Here is a 21,246-nt window from a genome sequence, read left to right on the forward strand (position 1 = left end):
CACAAAGAATTGACATGCTGCGGAAAATACAATGCAGCGTTTCCGCGCTGTATTTTCCACAGCATGTACACATGCGGATTTTGTTTTCCATAGGTTTACATGGTACTGTAAACCGGATGGAAAACTGCTGTGAATCCGCAGAGTCAAATCCACTGCGGATCCGCAGCCAAATCCGCAATGTATGCACTTACCCTTACAGTCAAGTGAGGTACAGATTCGCTTTTGTAGTAATCCTACAAACAGCTCTCACTGAAATTTTGCTTGGTCTTCCAGACCGTACCTTGACCTCCATTGTTCCTCTTAAATGCCATTTCTTAATTACATTTTGAACTGAGGAAATGGTAACTTGAAGAAAACGCTTTGCTATCTTCTTACAGCCTTCTCCTGCTTTGTGAGCCTCCACCATTTATATTTTCAGAGTGCTAGACAGCTGCTTAGAAGAACCAATGACTGCTGTTTTTTTGGCACAAGGTTGGAGGAGGCTGGGTTTAATAAGGCTGGGAAATTTGCATCACCTGGCCTTTCGTAATCCTAACAATGAGAGTTAACAAGCCATAACCCTGACAGGCTAATTAAGGTCTGAAACCTTGATCATAGTTATCTGAGCAGACAAGTCTTCAAGGGTGCCCACACCCTATAGGTATTGGCCTATTTTCCTTTTTGTAATGTTTAAAATGTAAAAAATGACAATATATATTTTTTTTTAATTAAAATACAAAGGAAATGTGATATCTTTAACTTTAGGCCTTTTAGAGATTTAGAGATCTTTTCATCTTCAACTTGCCTAACTGTTCACAATAACAGTAATTTTGACCAGGGATAATGCTATAAAACTTAATGAAAGTTCCATGAATTTCTTTGAGCTGTTATTGCAAATATTTCCCAGTTATTGATGAACTTCCTCAATAAGAGAAGAAGGTCTCACACGTGTCCGCAATCCTCTCAGGATTAATTGTTGGGGAAGATCATTTCCAGGAAAGCTTTGTTCCTCCAGGTTTTGGTTCGTATAAAGAGTAGATTGTTTTATCAAAACGTTAAAATCCTTCATACTCCGAGCCCCAGAGCCGCCAGTTGGTGGTTTGTTATTGGAAACTGGATTTACGTGACCGAGCCAAGAACGTTCCTGGGCTTTGTAGTCCATGATCTTTAGCAAGACGCCCTGTGCGGAGCAAAGTATAATATTAGGAGGAAGGAAACAGACACAAGACGATAATACTCAGATGGGAAAAATAGAGGAAATATTGGGGAACAAAATATGTGATATTCAGATGGATCCAATCATTGTTTTATACAAAATCTACTTATTAAACGAACCAAAACATGGAAAAAGCTCCGCTCTGTACACACACGGCTCCACTACATACACCTCGTACACCTCATACACACGCGGCTCTGCTACATCCACACTGTAAACCCCTCCTGACTCCACACAGAAACTTCCCCTCATCCAGCACCATGACAACCAGTGCAGCAGAGTCCTGCATACACTGAGGCCCCTGATCATGTGACCCCTGACTCCTCCCCTCCTGTGACCTCATCACAGGTCCTGTGCACACAGAACTGCCATATATGTGGTGTTCGCGAGGTAGGTGGAGGCTCCATTATTCTCTATGTGGAGTGCGGCTCTGTGGGTGGAGGTCGGTGCTGGAGGCTCCATTATTCTCTATGTGGAGTGCGGCTCTGCGGGTGGAGGTCGGTGCTGGAGGCTCCATTATTCTCTATGAGGAGTGCGGCTCTGAGGGTGGAGGTCGGTGCTGGAGGCTCCATTATTCTCTATGAGGAGTGCGGCTCTGCGGGTGGAGGTCGGTGCTGGAGGCTCCATTATTCTCTATGAGGAGTGCGGCTCTGCGGGTGGAGGTCGGTGCTGGAGGCTCCATTATTCTCTATGAGGAGTGCGGCTCTGCGGGTGGAGGTCGGTGCTGGAGGCCCCATTATTCTCTATGTGGAGTGCGGCTCTGCGGGTGGAGGTCGGTGCTGGAGGCTCCATTATTCTCTATGTGGAGTGCGGCTCTGCGGGTGGAGGTCGGTGCTGGAGGCTCCATTATTCTCTATGAGGAGTGCGGCTCTGCGGGTGGAGGTCGGTGCTGGAGGCCCCATTATTCTCTATGTGGAGTGCGGCTCTGCGGGTGGAGGTCGGTGCTGGAGGCCCCATTATTCTCTATGTGGAGTGCGGCTCTGCAGGTGGAGGTCGGTGCTGGAGGCTCCATTATTCTCTATGTGGAGTGCGGCTCTGCAGGTGGAGGTCGGTGCTGGAGGCTCCATTATTCTCTATGTGGAGTGCGGCTCTGCGGGTGGAGGTCGGTGCTGGAGGCTCCATTATTCTCTATGTGGAGTGCGGCTCTGCGGGTGGAGGTCGGTGCTGGAGGCTCCTTTATTCTCTATGTGGAGTGCGGCTCTGCGGGTGGAGGTCGGTGCTGGAGGCTCCATTATTCTCTATGTGGAGGTCGGTGCTGGAGGCTCCATTATTCTCTATGTGGAGGTCGGTGCTGGAGGCTCTGTTATTCTCTATGTGGGGGAGGTTCCACATCAGAACTGTAGCAGGTAAAAACCCCAATATCCACAGGTGTCCCTTCTAATTGAGGGAAACTATTCCCTCTAATAATCCTCGGACAGTTCTGACAAACACGGAAAAGTGCCCCTTTATGGAGGTGACAGAAAGTCTTTTTAGTCACTTTAGCTTCATAGTATCAGCTCTAATCCAATGGTGAGAGAGCGATTTACCCTGAAGAGTCACAGATTGTGGGGGTGTTATAAAATGTTGTATTTAGCAGGCTTTTGTGTTGTCTCCTTATAAGGATCACAATGTGTTAGGGCTAGCGGAACGCACCAAATTATAAAAGAGATGGTATAAGGTGCACTCGCAGCCCGGGGTCCACCGTGCAGAGATGGAACCTGCTGCTGAGTAATGACGGACTATATGGCGGTACAATGTGGATACACACATGGGCTAACTTCACCCTGTGTGAATGAAGCAAACTCTGTTGCATCACAGGGCCACGGTACCGCACCAAGAGCGCAAGCAAGGAGTCTCAGGACTCTATCCCAAGACACAGGATTAGAGTACGTTCAGACCACTTTCCCTCGACACCGCAACTGGGGTGTCAAAGTAACAGAAAACATAACTTAAAGCACAAGAGTGCATGCTGTGCCGCTTTGGCGGACCCACTAACCACCCAGACTTGGGATAGGAAAGCGCTCTATAAGCGCACGGCGACGCACTGGCAGTTACAGCAATAGACGCTGTATCGTGTGTCTTTGTGTTGACAGCTTAGTCGGGCGCTAGACAGCAAGCATCCACCTTTTGCGAACAGTCATACACAAGGGAGGGGATTTTAAAGAACGACTTACACTCATCAACACACACACGATTCCAAATGTACACTAGCGTATGGCCTTGCGACCATGCAAACCTTTTATAGCTGCAGCAAGAACAGGACCTTCCCAGAAGGACCAATGGGAGTCAGCCACAGAAGAACACCTTCAGGAGCTTCCTAAATTACCAATGGGATTTGCTGCAGTATCTAAGCGTGTGATCCTTGATCTCCAACGAGAGATCTTGCCCTGGGTCCGTAGACGAACCCGATGTCCCGGCAGATGACTTGGAAAACTGGGACATGTATATGGGCTTCAAGAGGGACACATGAAAGGTGTCGGTGATACCCAGGCGTGGAGGAAGGGCCAGACGGTAGACCACAGGGTTAACCTATTCGAGGACCTTGAAGGGACCCAAGTAGCGAGGTGCAAACTTAGTGGACTCAACTCACAGCCTGATGTTATGGGCGGAGAGCCACACCCAGTCGCCAGGAGCAAAGGTCGGAGCGGGGCATCGATGAGCATCGGCGGAGGTCCTCATTCTCTCCTTGGAGGCCCGAATGGCATCCTGAGTGTGGTCCCAAATGTCACGTGCCTCCACAGCCCAGTCTGCCACCCTGGAGTCAGCGGAAGACACTGGCATGGGCACAGGCACCCGCAGATGCTGGCCGTAATTTAGGAGGAATGGAGTCTGACCGGTGGAGTCGGCTACAGGGTTGTTAAGCGCAAACTCTGCCCATGGTAGCAAGGATGCCCTGTCATCCTGCCTGGCAGAAACAAAATGACGTAAATATGTGACCAGGGTCTGGTTGGCCCTCTCAACCAACCCATTCGTCTCGGGATGATATGCCGAGGAGAGATTTAACTCAATACTGAGTAGATGACAAAGCTCTCAACAGAATCAAGATGCAAACTGGGGACCCCGGTCACTGACAATTTTGTCCGGCATACCGTGTAGGCGAAAGATATGCTTGATGAACAACGCTGCCAGAGCCCGTGCAGAAGGTAGCCGTGGAAGAGGCACCAAGTGCACCATTTTGGAAAAATGGTCGGTGATCACCCAGATAATGGTGCAGCTACGAGACTTGGGTAAGCCCACCATAAAGTACATCCTGACCATCTCCCAGGGCCTGTCTGCCACCGGCAGGTGGTAAAGCAACCCAGCTGGCCGTTGCCAAGGAGACTTGTTCTTGGCGCAAGAGACACACGCCCGAACATAGTCTGCGACGTCACGAGCCATATACGGCCACCAATATGTCCTCGCCAATAGCTCAGATGTCCTTTTGGGCCCAAAATGTCCAGCCACCCTGGACGAGTAAGCCCAAGAGAGAACCTCCAGATGCAGATTGGATGGTACAAAAGTCTTGCCCGGAGGCACAGACTTGAGCGAAACCGGGGCCAGAGTTCTGAGGCTCTCGGTGGGGACAATAAGCCGAGGCTCCTCCTCAGATGATACAACAGAGTGAGAGAGAGCGTCGGCACGAATGTTCTTCTCCACGGAAAGAAAATGGAGGGTGAAATGGAACCGGGAGAAGAACAAGGACCATCTTGCCTGGCGAGAATTTAACCACTGGGCTGTCTGCAGGTACACCAAATTCTTGTGATCTGTGAAGACTTGGAAGGGAAAACGAGCTCCCTCCAAGAGATGTCTCCACTCCGAGAAGGCCAACTTCATGGCTAGCAACTCCCTGTCCCCAATGGAATAATTCCTCTCTGCTGGTGAGAAGGTCTTAGGAAAGAAGAAGCTAGGATGCTTCCGACCTTGAGCATCCTTTTGGAAAAGGACTGCTCCAGCACCAACAGATGAGGCATCCACCTCCATTATAAATGGCTTATCTACATCGGGGCGACGTAGGATGGGAGCGCTAGCGAAGTGTGACTTAATGGAGAGAAAGGCCTTGGAGACCTCCTCAGACCACAATTTGGGATTTGCTCCCTTCTTGGTGAGGGCAACCAAGGAAGCTACCAAAGTTGAGAAGTGTGGAATGATCTGGCGATAGTAATTAATGAACCCCATAAAGCGCTGCACCGCTTTAAGAGAATGGGGTTCCTACCAGTCCATCACAGCCTGTAGTTTGGCATGATCCATATCCAATCCCTGGGCAGAGATGATATAGCCCAGAAAAAGTAAGGACTCCTGCTCAATCACACATTTCTCCAACTTTGCGTAGAGGGAATTTGTCCGTAAGAGGTCGAAGACTTTGCGAACGTCTCTCCGAAGGGAGTCAATATCTGGAGAGTAGATGAGAATATCATCTTGATAGACTACGACCGAGGTGGTGAGCATATCCCGGAAGATGTCGTTCACAAAGTCTTGGAAAATGGCTGGGGCATTACAGAGCCCGAAGGGCATCACCAGATATTCATAGTGCCCATCCCTGGTGTTAAAAGCAGTCTTCCATTCATCCCCCTCACGGATGCGAATCAGACTGTAAGCACCCCGCAGATCTAATTTTGTAAATACCCTCGCTCCCCGAAGCCTATCAAAGAGCTCAGATATCAGGGGCAAAGGATACTTATTCTTAACGGTGATGGCGTTAAGACTCCTGTAATCTATGCATGGACGTAGTTCCCCGTTCTTCTTCTGCACGAAGAAGAACCCAGCCCCTGCAGGTGACACTGACTTCCTAATGAATCCTCTTGCCAGATTTTCCTGGATGTACTGTGACATTGCCTCCATCTCTGGGAGAGATAACGGATAGACTCGACCCCGGGGAGGCTCAGCACCAGGCAAGAGGTCAATAGGACAGTCATAGGGGCGGTGAGGCGGAAGAGTCTCCGCAGCCTTTTTGGAGAACACGTCCGCATAGGGCCAATATTGCTTGGGGAGAGAGGAGAGATCTGCGGGTACCTCTGTAGTAGCAACCTGAACGCATTCCCTCTGACATCTACCCCCACAAGATTCACCCCATCCCAAAATTCTGCCTGTGGACAACTCAATATGAGGAGAATGGTACCGTAGCCAAGGCATCCCTAACAGGACCTCGTCAATTCCCTCAGGAATGACGAGCAGAGATATAATCTCCTGATGTGATGTCGACATGGACAGCGTGAAAGGGATGGTCTGGTGTGTTATCTGTGAGGGCAGTGTCGACCCATTTACCACTCGTATGGTAATGCCGATTCCAGTGTCGGTAAATGAGACGAGAATTAGCGTTATGGAAGATGGGTCTATGAGAAACGTATTCAGCTACCGAGTCCAAGGAAGAAACTGCTTGTTGTCTGTGGCCTAAATATATAGGTTTTATTAGTAGATGTAAGAAGAAAACTAAATACTGTAAAATAATAAATCTCCTCATATGTTTCCCTTATTATCGCTAGTAATTGTATTATTACACAGGATTTTTATGATGTTACATCGCTTCATCTCCTTCTCATTCAGGGCTCTACAATATCTGATCCTCTCAGTGAAGATCTTCTATAGAAGAGAATTTTCCTGAATTACCCATCAAGGATGGATGTGGACAGAGACAAGATGGCAGAGAGGATAATACACCTCACCCTAGAGATCCTCTTCCGGCTTACTGGAGAGGTAAGAGATTCTGATGACGTCACATTACATCATTCTTATCTATGGGAATAACAGATGGACAGAACTGGAGAGGTGAGGACTCTGGAAATGTCTGTAGTGAGATTTATTAATGTGTCTCTCCATAACCAGGATTACACAGTGGTGAAGAAGACCTCTAGTGAGTGCTTTCAGGACCCTGTGTCTGAGAGATGGGGAAGACCCCTGAGCCCAATCGCGTGGCTTCCACCTCACCCCCTGATACATGAGGACATCAATGACCAGAAGGTCCTAGAACTCGCCTACAAGATGATTGAGCTGCTGACTGGAGAGGTGACACTGCTGGGAATGCTGGGACATTATACAGTAATGCTATGAAGGGATCGGGTGGATGACGGTATCATTGTATGTGTCAGGTTCCTATAAGGTGTCAGGATGTCGCTGTCTATTTCTCCAAGGAAGAGTGGGAGTATTTAGAAGGACACAAAGATGTATACTTGGACGTTATGATGCAGGTTCCAGAGCCCCTCATATCACCAGGTAATAGACAGGACTAAATACACAAGGCCTATAATTATCTGTATGTAGAGAATGAATTCAGTCCCTGTATGTTTCCTCCAGATCTATCCAGTAAGAGGACAACACCAGAGAGATGTCCCCATCCTCTTCTCCCACAGGACTGTAAACAAGATCCCAATGTTCCTCAGGATCATCAGGTAGATGGAGAGAAGGTGTCAAGACATCTCCCCTATGATGTGTAGATGGCTGTGAAGGTCTTGTGCTCAGTCTTGTTTTAGCCACCATTGTTCTGTTTTATACAGTGGCATGTAAAAGTTTGGACACCCCTGGTCAAATTAATGTTATTGTGGACAGTTAAGCAAATTGAAGATGAAATGATCTTTAAAAGAAATAAAGGTGAAGATGACACATTTCCTTTGTATTTATGCCAAAAAAATTGTCATCTTTCACATTTTAAAAATTCCAAAAAAGAAAATATGCTGATGCAAAAGTTTGGGCACCCTTGAAGATTTGAGTGCTCAGATAACTTTTACCAAGGTTTCAGACCTTAATTAACCTGTTAGGGTTATGACTTGTTCACTATCATCATTAGGAAAGGCCAGGTGATGCGAATTTCCCATCTTTATAAAAACCCAGCCTCCTCTAACCTTGTGCCAAAAACAGCAGCCATGGATTCTTCTAAACAGATTCCTAGCACTCTGAAAATGGTGGAGGCCCACAAAGCAGGAGGAGGCTATAAGAAGTTAGCAAAGTGCATGCAAGTTGCCCTTTCCTCAGATCAAAATGTAACAAAAATGGCAGTTAACAGGGACAGTGGAGGCCAAGATAAGGTCTGGAAGACCGAGCAAAATTTCTGTGAGAGCTTCTTGTAGATTTATTAGAGAGGCAAAACCACCACCGCCGCCGCATGGGGGTAGATCAAACATTCTTTGGGGCTGTGTTGCCACATTTCACGGATAGAGTGAAGAATGGATTCAATGAAATTTCAACACATTTTTGTTGCAAACATATCATCTGTAAAACAGCTGAAGTTAGAAAAGAATGTCTTCTTCAGATAGATAACGATCCTAAACACATGTCAAAATCCACAATAGACTACCTCAAAAAGGTGCAAGCTGAAGGTTTTACAATAGCTCACAGTCCCCTGATCTGAACATCATTGAAAATCTGTGGCAAGACCTCAAAATAGCAGAGGAAGCAAGATGACCAGGAATTTCAAAGAACTGGAAGAATTTTCCAAGTAAGAATGGATGAAAATTCCTCAAACAAAAATTTAAAGACGCTGGCCGCAAAAAGTGTTTACAAGCTGTGATATTTGCAGAAAGGGGTGCTACTAGGTACTAACTATGCAGGGTCCTCAAACTTTTGCATCGGGCCACTTTCTATTTTGTAATTTTTTAAATGTAAAATATATATATTTTTTGCCTAAAATACAAAGGGAATGTGTTATCTTTAACTTTAGGCCTTTTAGCGATCATTTCATCATCAACATGCTTAACTGTCCACAATAACAATTATTCTGACCAGGGGTGCCCAAACTTTTTACATGCCATTGTATACAATGAATTCTCCTGCTCACTCTAAGTTTAATAACCTTCTTTAACCGTATGTTACTTTTTAGCTACTGACAAGGGTGATAGTCCCGACACATATAGGCCACACCACTAGCTCTACTGCGAACACAGGCCATAGTGGAGGTCTCCGGCTCTTCCCGCTAGGCTGCAAGTCCTCCTGATAAAGGCTATCAAGACTTGCTGGTCCACCTTTGTTTCACTGGCCCCCTTCTTGTCTGTTGTACTATCCTGGACCAACCTCTGTACCGTACATCAGTGCTAAAAGCAATGGCCCGGCTTAATCGAGACACCAGCTCTTCTTGGGAGGCATATACTCCCAAGTTGAATATCCTCACGAATCGTTGGTGCTTGACCAACGGCATATGTCTCTCTTATCCGAAGTAGTGAAGGCTGGTACCTGCCTCTTACCTGGTGTAGTCTGGCCTATGAGTTTTGACCGGTTCCGGTCTGGTTCTCGGGCTTTGGCTGGCGTAGCTTGGACTCTGGGACTTATCTGGTGCCGCACAGGTTCTGGTTCTGGTGCGCCACAACCTGCTGCCTTGGGTGCTTTCCATGGCCTAGTCACTTGACCTCGCATTATTCCACTGCACACATCCTGCCCGTTCCTTTGCTTGATGCGAAATCTGCTCCCGCTTTGGCAGGTTGGCCTTTTATGTCAGGTACTTGTGTCATCAAAATCACCTTTCCCGGGATACTATCTAGACTCTTCCTTTCTGAAAATCTCCCGCTTCCCATCGGTTCCGCAGGGTCTTGCCTGGACTCCAGTTGGCAGTCATCTTGTATAAATGCTGCACCATGCTGAGGATTCTTACTTCTAATAGCACACACTCTTACACCATTTCTGCAGTATGTATGATGCCCCTCACAGAGTATGATGTTCCCACAGTACCGCCATTCCACTACACACAGTATAAGGTTCCCACAGTACTGATATCCCCCCACACAGTGTATAATGTTCTCACAGTACTGATATCCCCCCACGCAGTGTATAATGCTCCCACAGTACTGTCATTCCCTCCACACAGGATAATGCTCCCACAGTACTGTCATTCCCTCCACACAGTATAATGCTCCCACAGTACTGTCATTCCCTCCACACAGTATAATGTTCCCACAGTACTGATATCCCCCCACACAGTGTATAATGTTCCCACAGTACCACCATTCCACCACACACCGTATAATGCTCCCATAGTGCTGTCATTCCCTCCACACAGTATAATGTTCCCACAGTACTGTCATTCCCTCCACACAGTATAATGTTCCCACAGTACTGATATCCCCCCACAAAGTATAAGGTTCTCACAGTACTGATATCCACCACACAGTGTATAATGTTCCCACAGCACCGCCATTCCACTACACACAGTATAATGCTCCCACAGTACTGTCATTCCCTCCACACAGTATAATATTCCCACAGTACTGCCATTCCACTACACACAGTATAAGGTTCCCACAGTACTGATATCCCCCCACACAGTGTATAATGTTCTCACAGTACTGATATCCCCCCACACAGTGTATAATGCTCCCACAGTACTGTCATTCCCTCCACACAGGATAATGCTCCCACAGTACTGTCATTCCCTCCACACAGTATAATGTTCCCACAGTACTGATATCCCCCCACACAGTGTATAATGTTCCCACAGTACTGATATCCCCCCACACACAGTATAATGCTCCAACAGTACTGTCATTCCCTCCACACAGTATAAGGTTCCCACAGTACTGATATCCCCCCACACACAGTATAATGCTCCCACAGTGCTGTCATTCCCTCCACACAGTATAAGGTTCCCACAGTACTGATATCCCCCACACAGTGTATAATGTTACCACAGTACCACCATTAAACCACACACAGTATAATGTTCCCACAGTACTGTCATTCCCCCCCCACACAGTGTATAATGTTCCCACAGTACTGATATCCCCCCACACAGTATAATGTTCCCACAGTACTGATATCCCCCCACAAAGTATAAGGTTCTCACAGTACTGATATCCCCCACACAGTGTATAATGTTCCCACAGTACCGCCATTCCACTACACACAGTATAATGCTCCCACAGTACTGTCATTCCCTCCACACAGTATAATATTCCCACAGTACTGCCATTCCACCACACACTGTAAAATGTTTCCAGAGGACTGCCATCCCCCACTAACAGTATCATGTTCGTACAGTACCGCCATCCCCCCACACAGTATAATGTTCCCTCAATACATCCTATCGCTTTCTAATGTCCAAGCAATACTACACACACAATATGATACCATCCACTCCACCAGCTACCCCACAGCTAATTAATAAATACTCCCTTAGCCCCATTCTTGGTGCAGATACTAATGAACCCAGAGCCAATAAGATATTTAAAACACAATACTTGGATAGTCAGGAGCGTATCATCCATAGCGGCAGCCCATGTGGCCGCTATAATGTCCATGAATTGAGAGGACTCTGTGCGGTTTGGCACTGGTCACCCTCTCCTTCCCCATCATCACAATTTCAGCGATATCCACACTCCCATGACCGTGATACCGCTGAATAGAATAGTGAAGTAGGGAGTCAAAGGCTCCTGATCCACCATTCAACCTTCGCCTGTGAGTCTGAGACTCCGTGCACTGCAGGCACAATGACGTCACTACATCACACCTGTAGTATGGAGCCTCAGTACTCAAACTGCACAGACCAGAGCAGCGCACCTCGGGAACAGGGTTGGGTGAGTAGTGTGTGTTGTTTTTTTGTTTTTTTTAAATATCAGGAATTGTGGGGGCATCAAATTGTGGAGGGCTGTGGGGGCCATTATAACGAGTAAAGGAATGTGGTGGACTATTAGGGTCTCCATACTGAGTGGGGGTACTTATTTTGTGTAACAGACTGCGGTGGCCATAATACTGTATGAGGGGCTGTGGGGGCCATAATCCTGTGTTGGGTCTATGAGGGCCATCATACTGTGCTAGTACATTCTAAAGGAAAGCAGAGACATAATGGCAGTGGGATTTCAGGCAGGGAGCACAGTGGAGATAAACAGCAGAGCGAGGTCCTTAGCTCAAGCCAGGAGGCCTGATTAAAGGGAAGGTGCCTCGATTTTTAATGTTATATTTAATAATTATTATATAATCAATTAGTTTAAATGCAAAATTAAATGTACAACTTTAAGTTTCTTTTAAATTATTTTTTATTTCAGCCACTTGGGGCTGCCTTTTGCTTTTTGGTGTGTGTGTGTGTGTGTGTGTGTGTGTGTGTGTGTGTATGACACTTACACGCCTCAAATACAGCAACTCTTGGGCATAAAAAGCTGTGGTCACCGTCTGATCACATCTCTTGCTTTGAAGCTGCTTCTCCTGCCTCTTAGCTGTGACATGAGATCGCCCCATGGGCTGTCCAGGTCACATCTGTGGGAGGAGATTGCGGCCATAGTTGTGTAGCTCTTAGTGTATGCTGCGGGCATAGCGTACAGACTCCTCAGTGTGTGCGATGACTGGAGCTGCCGGGGAGTGGCGGTTCTGTGTGAGGTGAGTATCTGCAGAGGTGTCAGGGAGCGGTGATCCCAGCCTGTTATCAGTATTACATTACAGGCTGCTGATCACCGCTCAATGCCTACCTGTTCAGAGCACAGCAGGGAGATCATTCATCTGCTGTGCTCTAACACAGAACAGAATGCAGGGCTGTGTGGGAGCACAGGGAAGGTAAGTACAAGTGTTTGTTTTTTCTATGTATTGGAATATATGGGGCCATATACGACGATGGGGACATAAATACCAGGATGGAGGGGCCATATAACAGGATGGGGGCCGTGTACCAGGATGGAGGGACATACACCAGAATAGACGAGCCATGTAAAAGAATGGAGGGTCATATACCAGGATGGGGGCCATATACCAGGATTAAATGCCATATGCCAAGATGGGGCCATATACCAGGGGCCATATACCAGGATTGAAGGACATATGCCAAGATTCGGCCATATACCAGGATGCACTATATGGGGCCATTATACTATTGGGCACTATATGGAGCCATTACACTGAGAAGCACTGTATGAGGCCATTATACTGTGGAACATTATATGGGGCCATTACATTGAGGGGCACTATATGGGGCCATTATACTGTGGTGCACTCTATAAGGCCTTTATACTGTGGAGCACTATATGAGGCCATTATACTTTAGGGCATTATATGGGGCGATTATACTGTGGGGTAGAACAAGAGGCTGTGTATACCATGAAACAGTATATAGGGCAATTATACTGCGGGGTACTATAAGAGGTTATTATAGTGTGGGGCATTATATGCTGCCATTATACTATGGAGCACTATATGGAGCCATTATACTGTGATGCACTATATAATAATAATAATAATAGTCTCTTTATAGCACCAACATATTCTGCAGTGCTTTGCATACATTTTCATCCCTGTCCCCGATGGGGCTCACAAACTAAATTCCCTATCAGTATGTCATTGGAATGTGGGAGGAAACCGGAGAACCTGGAGGAAACCCACACAAACATGGGGAGAACATACAAATTCCTTGCAGTAGTTGTCTATATGAGGCCATTATACTGTGGTGCACTATATGGGGCCAATATATGGTGGAGCATTATATGGGGCCATCATACTGTGGAACACTATATGAGACCGCTATACTGTGGAGCACTATATGAGGCCATTATACTGTGGAGCACTATATGAGGCCATTATACTGTGGAGCACTATATGGGGCCATTATACCGTGGAACACTATATCCGGCCAATATACACTGCTCAAAAAATAAAGGGAACACTAAAATCCCACATCCTAGATATCACTGAATGAAATATTCCAGTTGTAAATCTTTATTCATCACATAGTGGAATGTGTTGAGAACAATATAACCTAAAAATGATTAACGTATCACAACTAATATCCCATGGAGGTCTGGAGTTGTAATGATGCTCAAAATCAAAGTGGAAAATGAAGTTACAGGCTGATCCAACTTCTGTGGAAATGCCTCAAGACAAGGAAATGATGCTCAGTAGTGTGTGTGCGCCCTCCGCGTGCCTGTATGATCTCCCTATAATGCCTGGGCATGCTCCTGATGAGGCGGCGGATGGTCTCCTGAGGGATCTCCTCCCAGACCTGGACTAAAGCATCCGCCAACTTCTGGACAGTCTGTGGTGCAATGTAACGTTGGTGGATGGTGTGAGACATGATGTTCCAGATGTGTTCAATCTGATTCAGATCTGGGGAGCTGGTGGGACAGTCCATAGCTTCAATACCTCCATCTTGCAGGAACTGCTGACATACTCCAGCCACATGAGGTCTTGCATTGTCCTGCATTAGGAGGAACCCAAGGCCAACCGCACCAGCATATGGTCTTACAAGGGGTCTGAGGATCTCATCTTGGTACCTAATGGCAGTCAGGCTACATTTGGTGAGCACATGGAGGGCTGTGTGGCCCTCCAAAGAAATGCCACCCCACATCATTACTGACCCACTGCCAAACCAGTCATACTGAAGTATGTTGCAGATCGCCATCCACGGTGTCTCCAGACTCTGTCACGTCTGTTACATGTGCTCAATGTGAACCTGCTTTCATCTGTGAAGAGCACAGGGCAATGGTGCGAATTTGACAATCCTGGTGTTGTGTGGCAAATGCCAAGCGTCCTGCACGGTGTTGGGCTGTGAGCACAACTCCCATCTGTGGACATAAGGCACTCAGACCATCCTCATGGAGTTGGTTTCTAACTGTTTGTGCAGACAAATGCACATTTGTGGCCTGCTGGAGGTCATTTTGCAGGGCTCTGGCAGTGCTCCTCCTGTTGCTCCTTGCACAAAGGCTCAGGTAGTGGTCCTGCTGCTGAGTTGTTGCCCTCCTACAGCCCCCTCCACATCTCCCGGTGTACTGGCCTATCTCCTGGTAGTGTTTCCGGCCTCTGGATACTACGCTGACATACACAGCAAACCTTGCCACAGCTCGCATTGATGTGCCATCCTGGATGAGCTGCACTACCGGAGCCACTTGTGTGTGTTGTAGATTCTGTCTCGTGCTACCACGAGCGTGAAAGCACAACCAACATTCAAAAGTGACCAAAATATCAGCCAGAAAGCATTGGTACTTAGATGTGGTCTGTGGTCCCCACCTGCAGAACCACTCCTTTATTGAGTGTGTCTTGATATTTGCCAATAATTTCCATCTGTTGTCTATTCCATTTGCACAACAGCATGTGAAATTGATTGTCAAACAGTGTTGCTTCCTAAGTGGACAGTTTGATTTCACAGAAGTTTGATTTACTTGGAGTTATATTCTGTTGTTTAAGTGTTCCCTTTATTTTTTTGAGCAGTGTACTTTGGGGCACTTATATGGGGCCATTATACTGTGAAGCAATATGTGGGGCCACTATACTGTGGAGCTCTATATGGGGTATGGAGACACGGTGGTCGGTGGGCGCCCAGGGTCCGCTAGCTGGAATCTCATGGACCAGGGATCGTCTCGCCTAACGCCTGCTCTCCCTATAACGTGGGCATAACGCTACTCAGACAACACAGGGTGTGGGTAAAACAGTGTGGTAATGCTTGATTGAACCACAAGCAGGCAGATAACACAGAACAATTCAAGCACAGTGCCCAAGATGGTTCACATTACAGAGTCTCACCCTTCCGCTGACTCGCCAGGATAACAGCTGTGACTTCAGATCTTCCAGGGTCACTACCACACCTTTGGTACGTACACAGAGAGAAGTTAACGATAAGCATAGGAAGAGGACAGCCCATTCAGTCCATATCAAGTACAAGGCCAATTGATCCGAGAATCACAACCTGGCTTCTCCAAACGTCTCCATGGAGTCAGACGACCAGTGGGTCCCAATCGTGGCTTTCCCCAAATGTATCCATGGTTCAGCAATGGTCAGTGGAGCTGATCTGTATTCTTCCAACCGGAGCCGAAATCCCTTAAGTTGTTTCCTGTAGAATGACAGATCCGTGTCCCTCGTGATGGTGCCATGATATTGACTGCTGTTCTGTCTCTGGTCCTTTGGATGTATATGTATTGGCAGAATCTCTGGCTCTCTGAATCTCTTTTATACAGAGGCATGTAACCTAATTTTAGACCTAACAAGTGTCCTTCAGTCCAGCCTCACAGATAAGGGGAACAATGCTGATGAAATCAAGTAGCATTACTTGATTATTTAATCTATTTGCATAGTTTTTCCCTCTCTGCTTTCGGAGTCAACAAACTGACTTCTCAGCTGGATGCATCATTCGGATATCAGCAAACATCACTAGTCATCAAAAATAAGAGCACACTATGTTATATGAAATATCAGCTTACAAGTCCATTTTACAGGATTAAAAGCAAAAGTTTAGATAACAGCATATTCTTTTTGGTTTGCTAAAAATAGTCATCTGGGTAATTAAGATATAATCTGGTTTCTTCACATGGGGCTATTATGCCATGGCGTACTATATGAGACTGTTATACTGTGGAACACTATATGGGGACATTATCTTGTGGAGCACTATATGGGGCCTTTTACTCGGGTTACTATATGGAACCATTATATTGTAGTGTACTATATTGGACCGTTATACTGTGGGGCACTATATGGCGCCATTATACTGTGGAGCACTATATAGGGCCATTACACTGCGGGGCACTATATGGGACCATTATACACAGGGCTCGGTGACTCTGTTGAGCAGTGTAGTTACTGACGTTGCCGCTTATCACAGCCGCCTGGATTTGTGAAGCGCAGCGGGACCCAAAGTGGCTGCTGCTACAGCCTATAGAGATTTGTTCTCTTAATGAGGCCAAATACCCTTTAGATGTCAGATTCGAGGATCGTTGTGGGAATGCCATAGACTACATCGGACCTGCTTGGGAACTTTGTCTAATAAATTGTAGAACGAGAGACAGTGTCTTGTCTTTATTTCTCTTGTTTTATTTTTTTTCAGATTTCCATTTGTGGTGAACTGGGGAATGTCGGGAGTCTTTATTCAAATAAAATTTATTTTTCTGTCCGTGGTTTTTTTTTTTTCCCATTACTGGGTTAGTAAAGGGGGTGTCTGATAGACATCCCCTCATTATTAACCATGGGTCTTGATGCCAGATGTTATTTTTGACAAAGCACAGCTGTCCTCAATCACAAGTACCATTACCCCGATTGCCACCGCACCAGGACAATCGAGAAGAGCCAAGGCTATGTGCCAAAATTGGTGCATCAAATGTTATGCACCAATTCTGGAGTTCTGTGGGCTGGTATTTTTAGGCTGGCAAGGTCCCAATCACAAGAGACCTTCTCTGCCTGACAATATCAGCTCTCAGCTGTCTGCTTTACTGTGAAGAAACCAGATTGTATCTTAATTTCCATAGACGACTATGTTTTTGCAAACCAAGAAGAATTGAGTTTTTATCTGTATATTGGCTTGTGGATTTAAGTGCCTATGTCAGGTGGGTCAAGAAGACAGACTTGCAATCTGATATACTATTTAACATACTGTGTAAGGGTACCGTCTCGCATAACGATTTACCAATGATCACGACCAGCGATAAGACCTGGCCATGATCGTTGGTAAGTCGTTGTATGGTTGCTGGGGAGCTGTCACACAGACCGCTCTCCAGCGACCAACGATGCCGAGGTTCGCTGGTAACCAGGGTAAACATCGGGTTACTAAGCGCAGGGCCGCGCTTAGTAACCCGATGTTTACCGTGGTTACCAGCGTAAAAGTAAAAAAAACAAACCGTACATACTCACCATCTGATGTCCTTCAGGTCCCTTGCCGTCCGCTTCCCGCTCTGACTGAGTGCCGCCGTACAGTGAGAGCAGAGCGCAGCGGTGACGTCACAGCTATGATCTGCTCTCACTTTCCGGCCGGCAGACAGTCAGAGCAGGAAGCGGACGGCAAGGGACCTGACGGACATCAGATGGTGAGTATGTACGGTTTGTTTTTTTTACTTTTACGCTGGTAACCACGGTAAACATCGGGTTACTAAGTGCGGCCCTGCGCTTAGTAACCCGATGTTTACCCTGGTTACCAGCGAATGCATCGCTGGATCGCTGTCACACACAACGATCCAGCGATGACAGCGGGAGATCCAGCGACGAAAGAAAGTTCCAAACGATCTGCTACGACGTACGATTCTCAGCTGGGTCCCTGATTGCTGCTGCGTGTCAGACACTGCGAGATCGTAACGATATCGCTAGAACGTCACGAATCGTGCCGTCGTAGCGATGAAAATGCCACTGTGTGACGGTACCCTTAGTCTGTAATAGTGACTTGTACATGGTGTGTGTTTATCTTTGTTTTCTGTGTGCTGATATGCTAATTGTGTATTGTATTCTATAACCAGTTTGTTGACTTCGAAGGTAGATGGGGAAAGGCTGTGAAGGGGACTGAAGGACACTGGGTAATTCTAAAAATTACATGCCTCGGGTGTAAAAAGACTTACGGTATGTTTCCACCATCCGTAATGACGGCGCTTTGGACGGAGCGGAAAACTCGCTGTGCCCAAAGCGCCGCCACCTTCTGTACGCGCGGTGATTCCGAATGTGTTCATTGCACACATCCGGAATCTCCGCACCCCATTCATAGGGCCCTGTGATTTACCTTGTGGCGACGGAGCGTCGTCACAAGTTAAACAGACATGCTGTGTTCTAATAAGACGCGCCATATGTCCGTAAACGCAGGCCCGCCAGGTACGTGTTCGCACACATAGTGGAGACGGGATTTCATAAAATCCCCTCCACTATGCTGTAACATCTGGACGCTGCGGGTTGAACGCTGCGGTTGTACACAGCGTTCAATCCGCAGCTATTCCGTATGTAATCCGGCCTGTGGACACACACCCTCAGAGAGCAGATCTCATCACGCAGAGCTTCCAGCTGGACATTCTTCAAACCACCCAACGGACGAGAGACAGGACTGCAGCCAATTCATCATGGCACCATCACGAGGGACACTGATCTATTATTCTATAGGAAACAACCTAGAGGTTTTCGGCTCCAGTTGAAAGGACACAGATCTGATCCAGTGACCATATCTGAACCATGGATATGTTTGGAGAAAGCCAGGTTTGGGACCCGCTGGTTGCCTGGTTCCACGGAGCTGATCGGATAAGCCAGGTGGTGACTCTCGTGTCAACTGGCTTTGGACTTTATATGGACTGTTCTCGGTCATCTCCCTATGCTTGTCAATATCTCTTCTCTGTGTGTGTATCACAGGTGGAATAGCGACCCTGGGAGCTATGACGTTACATCTAGTATAATCCCTGCGAGCCAACGGAAGTGTGGGACCCTGTAATGTGCACCATCTTGGGGGTAACTGCTGGGACTGTTCTGTTTGCTATTGTGTGTTGTGGTTCAATAAAGTATTGCCACACTGTTTTACCCTAACCCTGTGTTGTTTGAGTGGCGTTATGCTCACGTTTAATGGGAGAGCGGGTATTAGGCGGGTCGATTCCTGGTCCATACGGTTTTGGCTAGCAGACTTGGGCACCAGTCGACACCCCGTTACTGCAGCATGACCCCTGCTCCGTCCACTTCTATGTGAGTAGTGGTGTAATGTGTGACCCAGTTCCTTGCACTTCTATGAGAGTAATAGTGTAATGTGTGACCCCTGTCCGTCCACTTCTATGGTAGGAGAGATGTAATGTGTGACCCCCACTTTGTCCACTTCTATGGGAGCAGTGGTGTAATGTGTGACCCTGCTCTGTCCACATCTATGGGAGCAGTGATGTAATGTGTGCTATAGGAGTAGTGGTGTAAGGTGTGGCCCTGCTCTATCTACTTCTATGGGAGTAGTAATAGACGGAGCGGGGTTACACATTACACCACTGCTCCCATAGAAGTGGATGGAGCAGGGGTCACACATTACACCACTGATTCCATAGAAGTGGATGGAGCATGGTCACACGTTACATCACTGCTCCCATAGAAGTGGACGGAGCAGGGTCACACATTACACCACTGCTCCCATGGAAGTGGACGAAGAGGGGTCACACATTACACCACTGCGCTCATTCAAGTGGACGGACCGGAGTCACACATTACACCACTGCTCCCATAAAAGTGGACGGGTCGCACATTACATACATTAGATAGCACATATCTAATCCCATGCTGTGTGATATGCTCTGCTGAGCTCAATATCTAGTCCTAATCTTAGCGTGTGTAACTATAAGCATATCTAATCACAGCACGTGATAAGCTCCATGTATCTAACCCCAGCTTATGATACAGCGAGCAGCAGCAATTAACAGAATCGGTGCTGCTGGTCGTCCTCGTTGACACTGTATACTTGTCAGTTTCGCTGGCAGTCACCAACAAAATGGCTCCTCACTGGGATCCTAAACCTCATCCTCTCTTGTCACTCCTCTCTTCCCCTTCTGGGTGTAATAGGACATCAAACACATGTGATCAGACCCAGCCCACATTTACTGCAGTCGTAATGTGAGCTAGTTGTAGACTAGGTTTTCATGGCAAATTTCAGCAGCTGCTCCCCCTAGTGTTCAAAAGTGGAAATACCAAACCTTAAATTATCTATATATATATATATATAATTGTCTAAGGTCCACTTCCGTCTGTTTGTCTATTAGTCACGGACATCCCACGTAGCTGATTGGTCGCGCCCAGCCGGCCATGACCAATCAGCTACAGGCACAGTTTGGCCACGAATTGGCCCCTCCCTACTCCCCTCCAGTCAGTGCCCCCCCACATAGCGTTTCAGCAGTACGTTAACGGTGCCATTAACCCTGTAAGTGTGACCAACTTTTTACTATTGATGCTGCCTATGCATTATCAATAGTAAAAACATATATTGTTAAAAATAATAATAAAAAAAAAACATCTTCCGGGGTCCGCGCTAGCCTTTCCCGCTGCTCGCGACGCTTCGGTCCCAAGAATGCATTGCGGCAATGACCCCAGATGACGTAGCGGTCTCGTGGGTTATTGCCGCAAGGCATTACTGGGAACGGAGCGTCGCGAGGAGCATCGCTAAAGGCCTGGGCTGGATCCGGGGGCCGCGGGAAGGTGAGTATATAACTAATTTTTATTTTAACAGGGATATGGTGCCCGCATTGCTATATACTACGTGGGCTGTTATATACTACGTGGGCTGTTATATACTACATGGGCTGTGCTATATACTACGTGGGCTGTGTTATATACTACGTGGGCTGTGTTATATACTACGTGGGCTGTGCTATATACTGCGTGGGCTGTGCTATATACTGCGTGGGCTGTGCTATATACTGCGTGGGCTGTGCTATATACTGCGTGGGCTGTGCTATATACTGCGTGGGCTGTGCTATATACTGCGTGGGCTGTGCCATATACTGCGT

At 47.0% G+C, this 21,246-nt stretch overlaps 1 protein-coding gene across 2 annotated transcripts in view; it reads left to right on the top strand.

Moving 5' to 3' along the window:
• Positions 1-1,491: 1,491 nt before the first annotated feature.
• The window catches only part of LOC143766418 (uncharacterized), a 29,691-nt gene continuing 9,936 nt past the window's right edge, over positions 1,492-21,246 (top strand). The window contains exons 1-6 of one of the 2 annotated variants that reach the window (XM_077254093.1): positions 2,129-2,187; positions 2,480-2,541; positions 6,695-6,844; positions 6,974-7,153; positions 7,237-7,360; positions 7,442-7,536. In XM_077254093.1, coding sequence (XP_077110208.1) covers positions 6,767-6,844; positions 6,974-7,153; positions 7,237-7,360; positions 7,442-7,536 — 477 coding nt within the window. In that variant the 5' untranslated portion in view covers positions 2,129-2,187; positions 2,480-2,541; positions 6,695-6,766. Of the gene's footprint in view, positions 1,586-2,128; positions 2,188-2,479; positions 2,542-6,694; positions 6,845-6,973; positions 7,154-7,236; positions 7,361-7,441; positions 7,537-21,246 lie in introns of those variants that run through there. The other variant, XM_077254092.1, reaches the window with a different exon arrangement.

Source organism: Ranitomeya variabilis, chromosome 4, assembly GCF_051348905.1.
Source record: "Ranitomeya variabilis isolate aRanVar5 chromosome 4, aRanVar5.hap1, whole genome shotgun sequence".
NCBI classification, from domain to species: Eukaryota; Metazoa; Chordata; class Amphibia; order Anura; family Dendrobatidae; genus Ranitomeya; species Ranitomeya variabilis.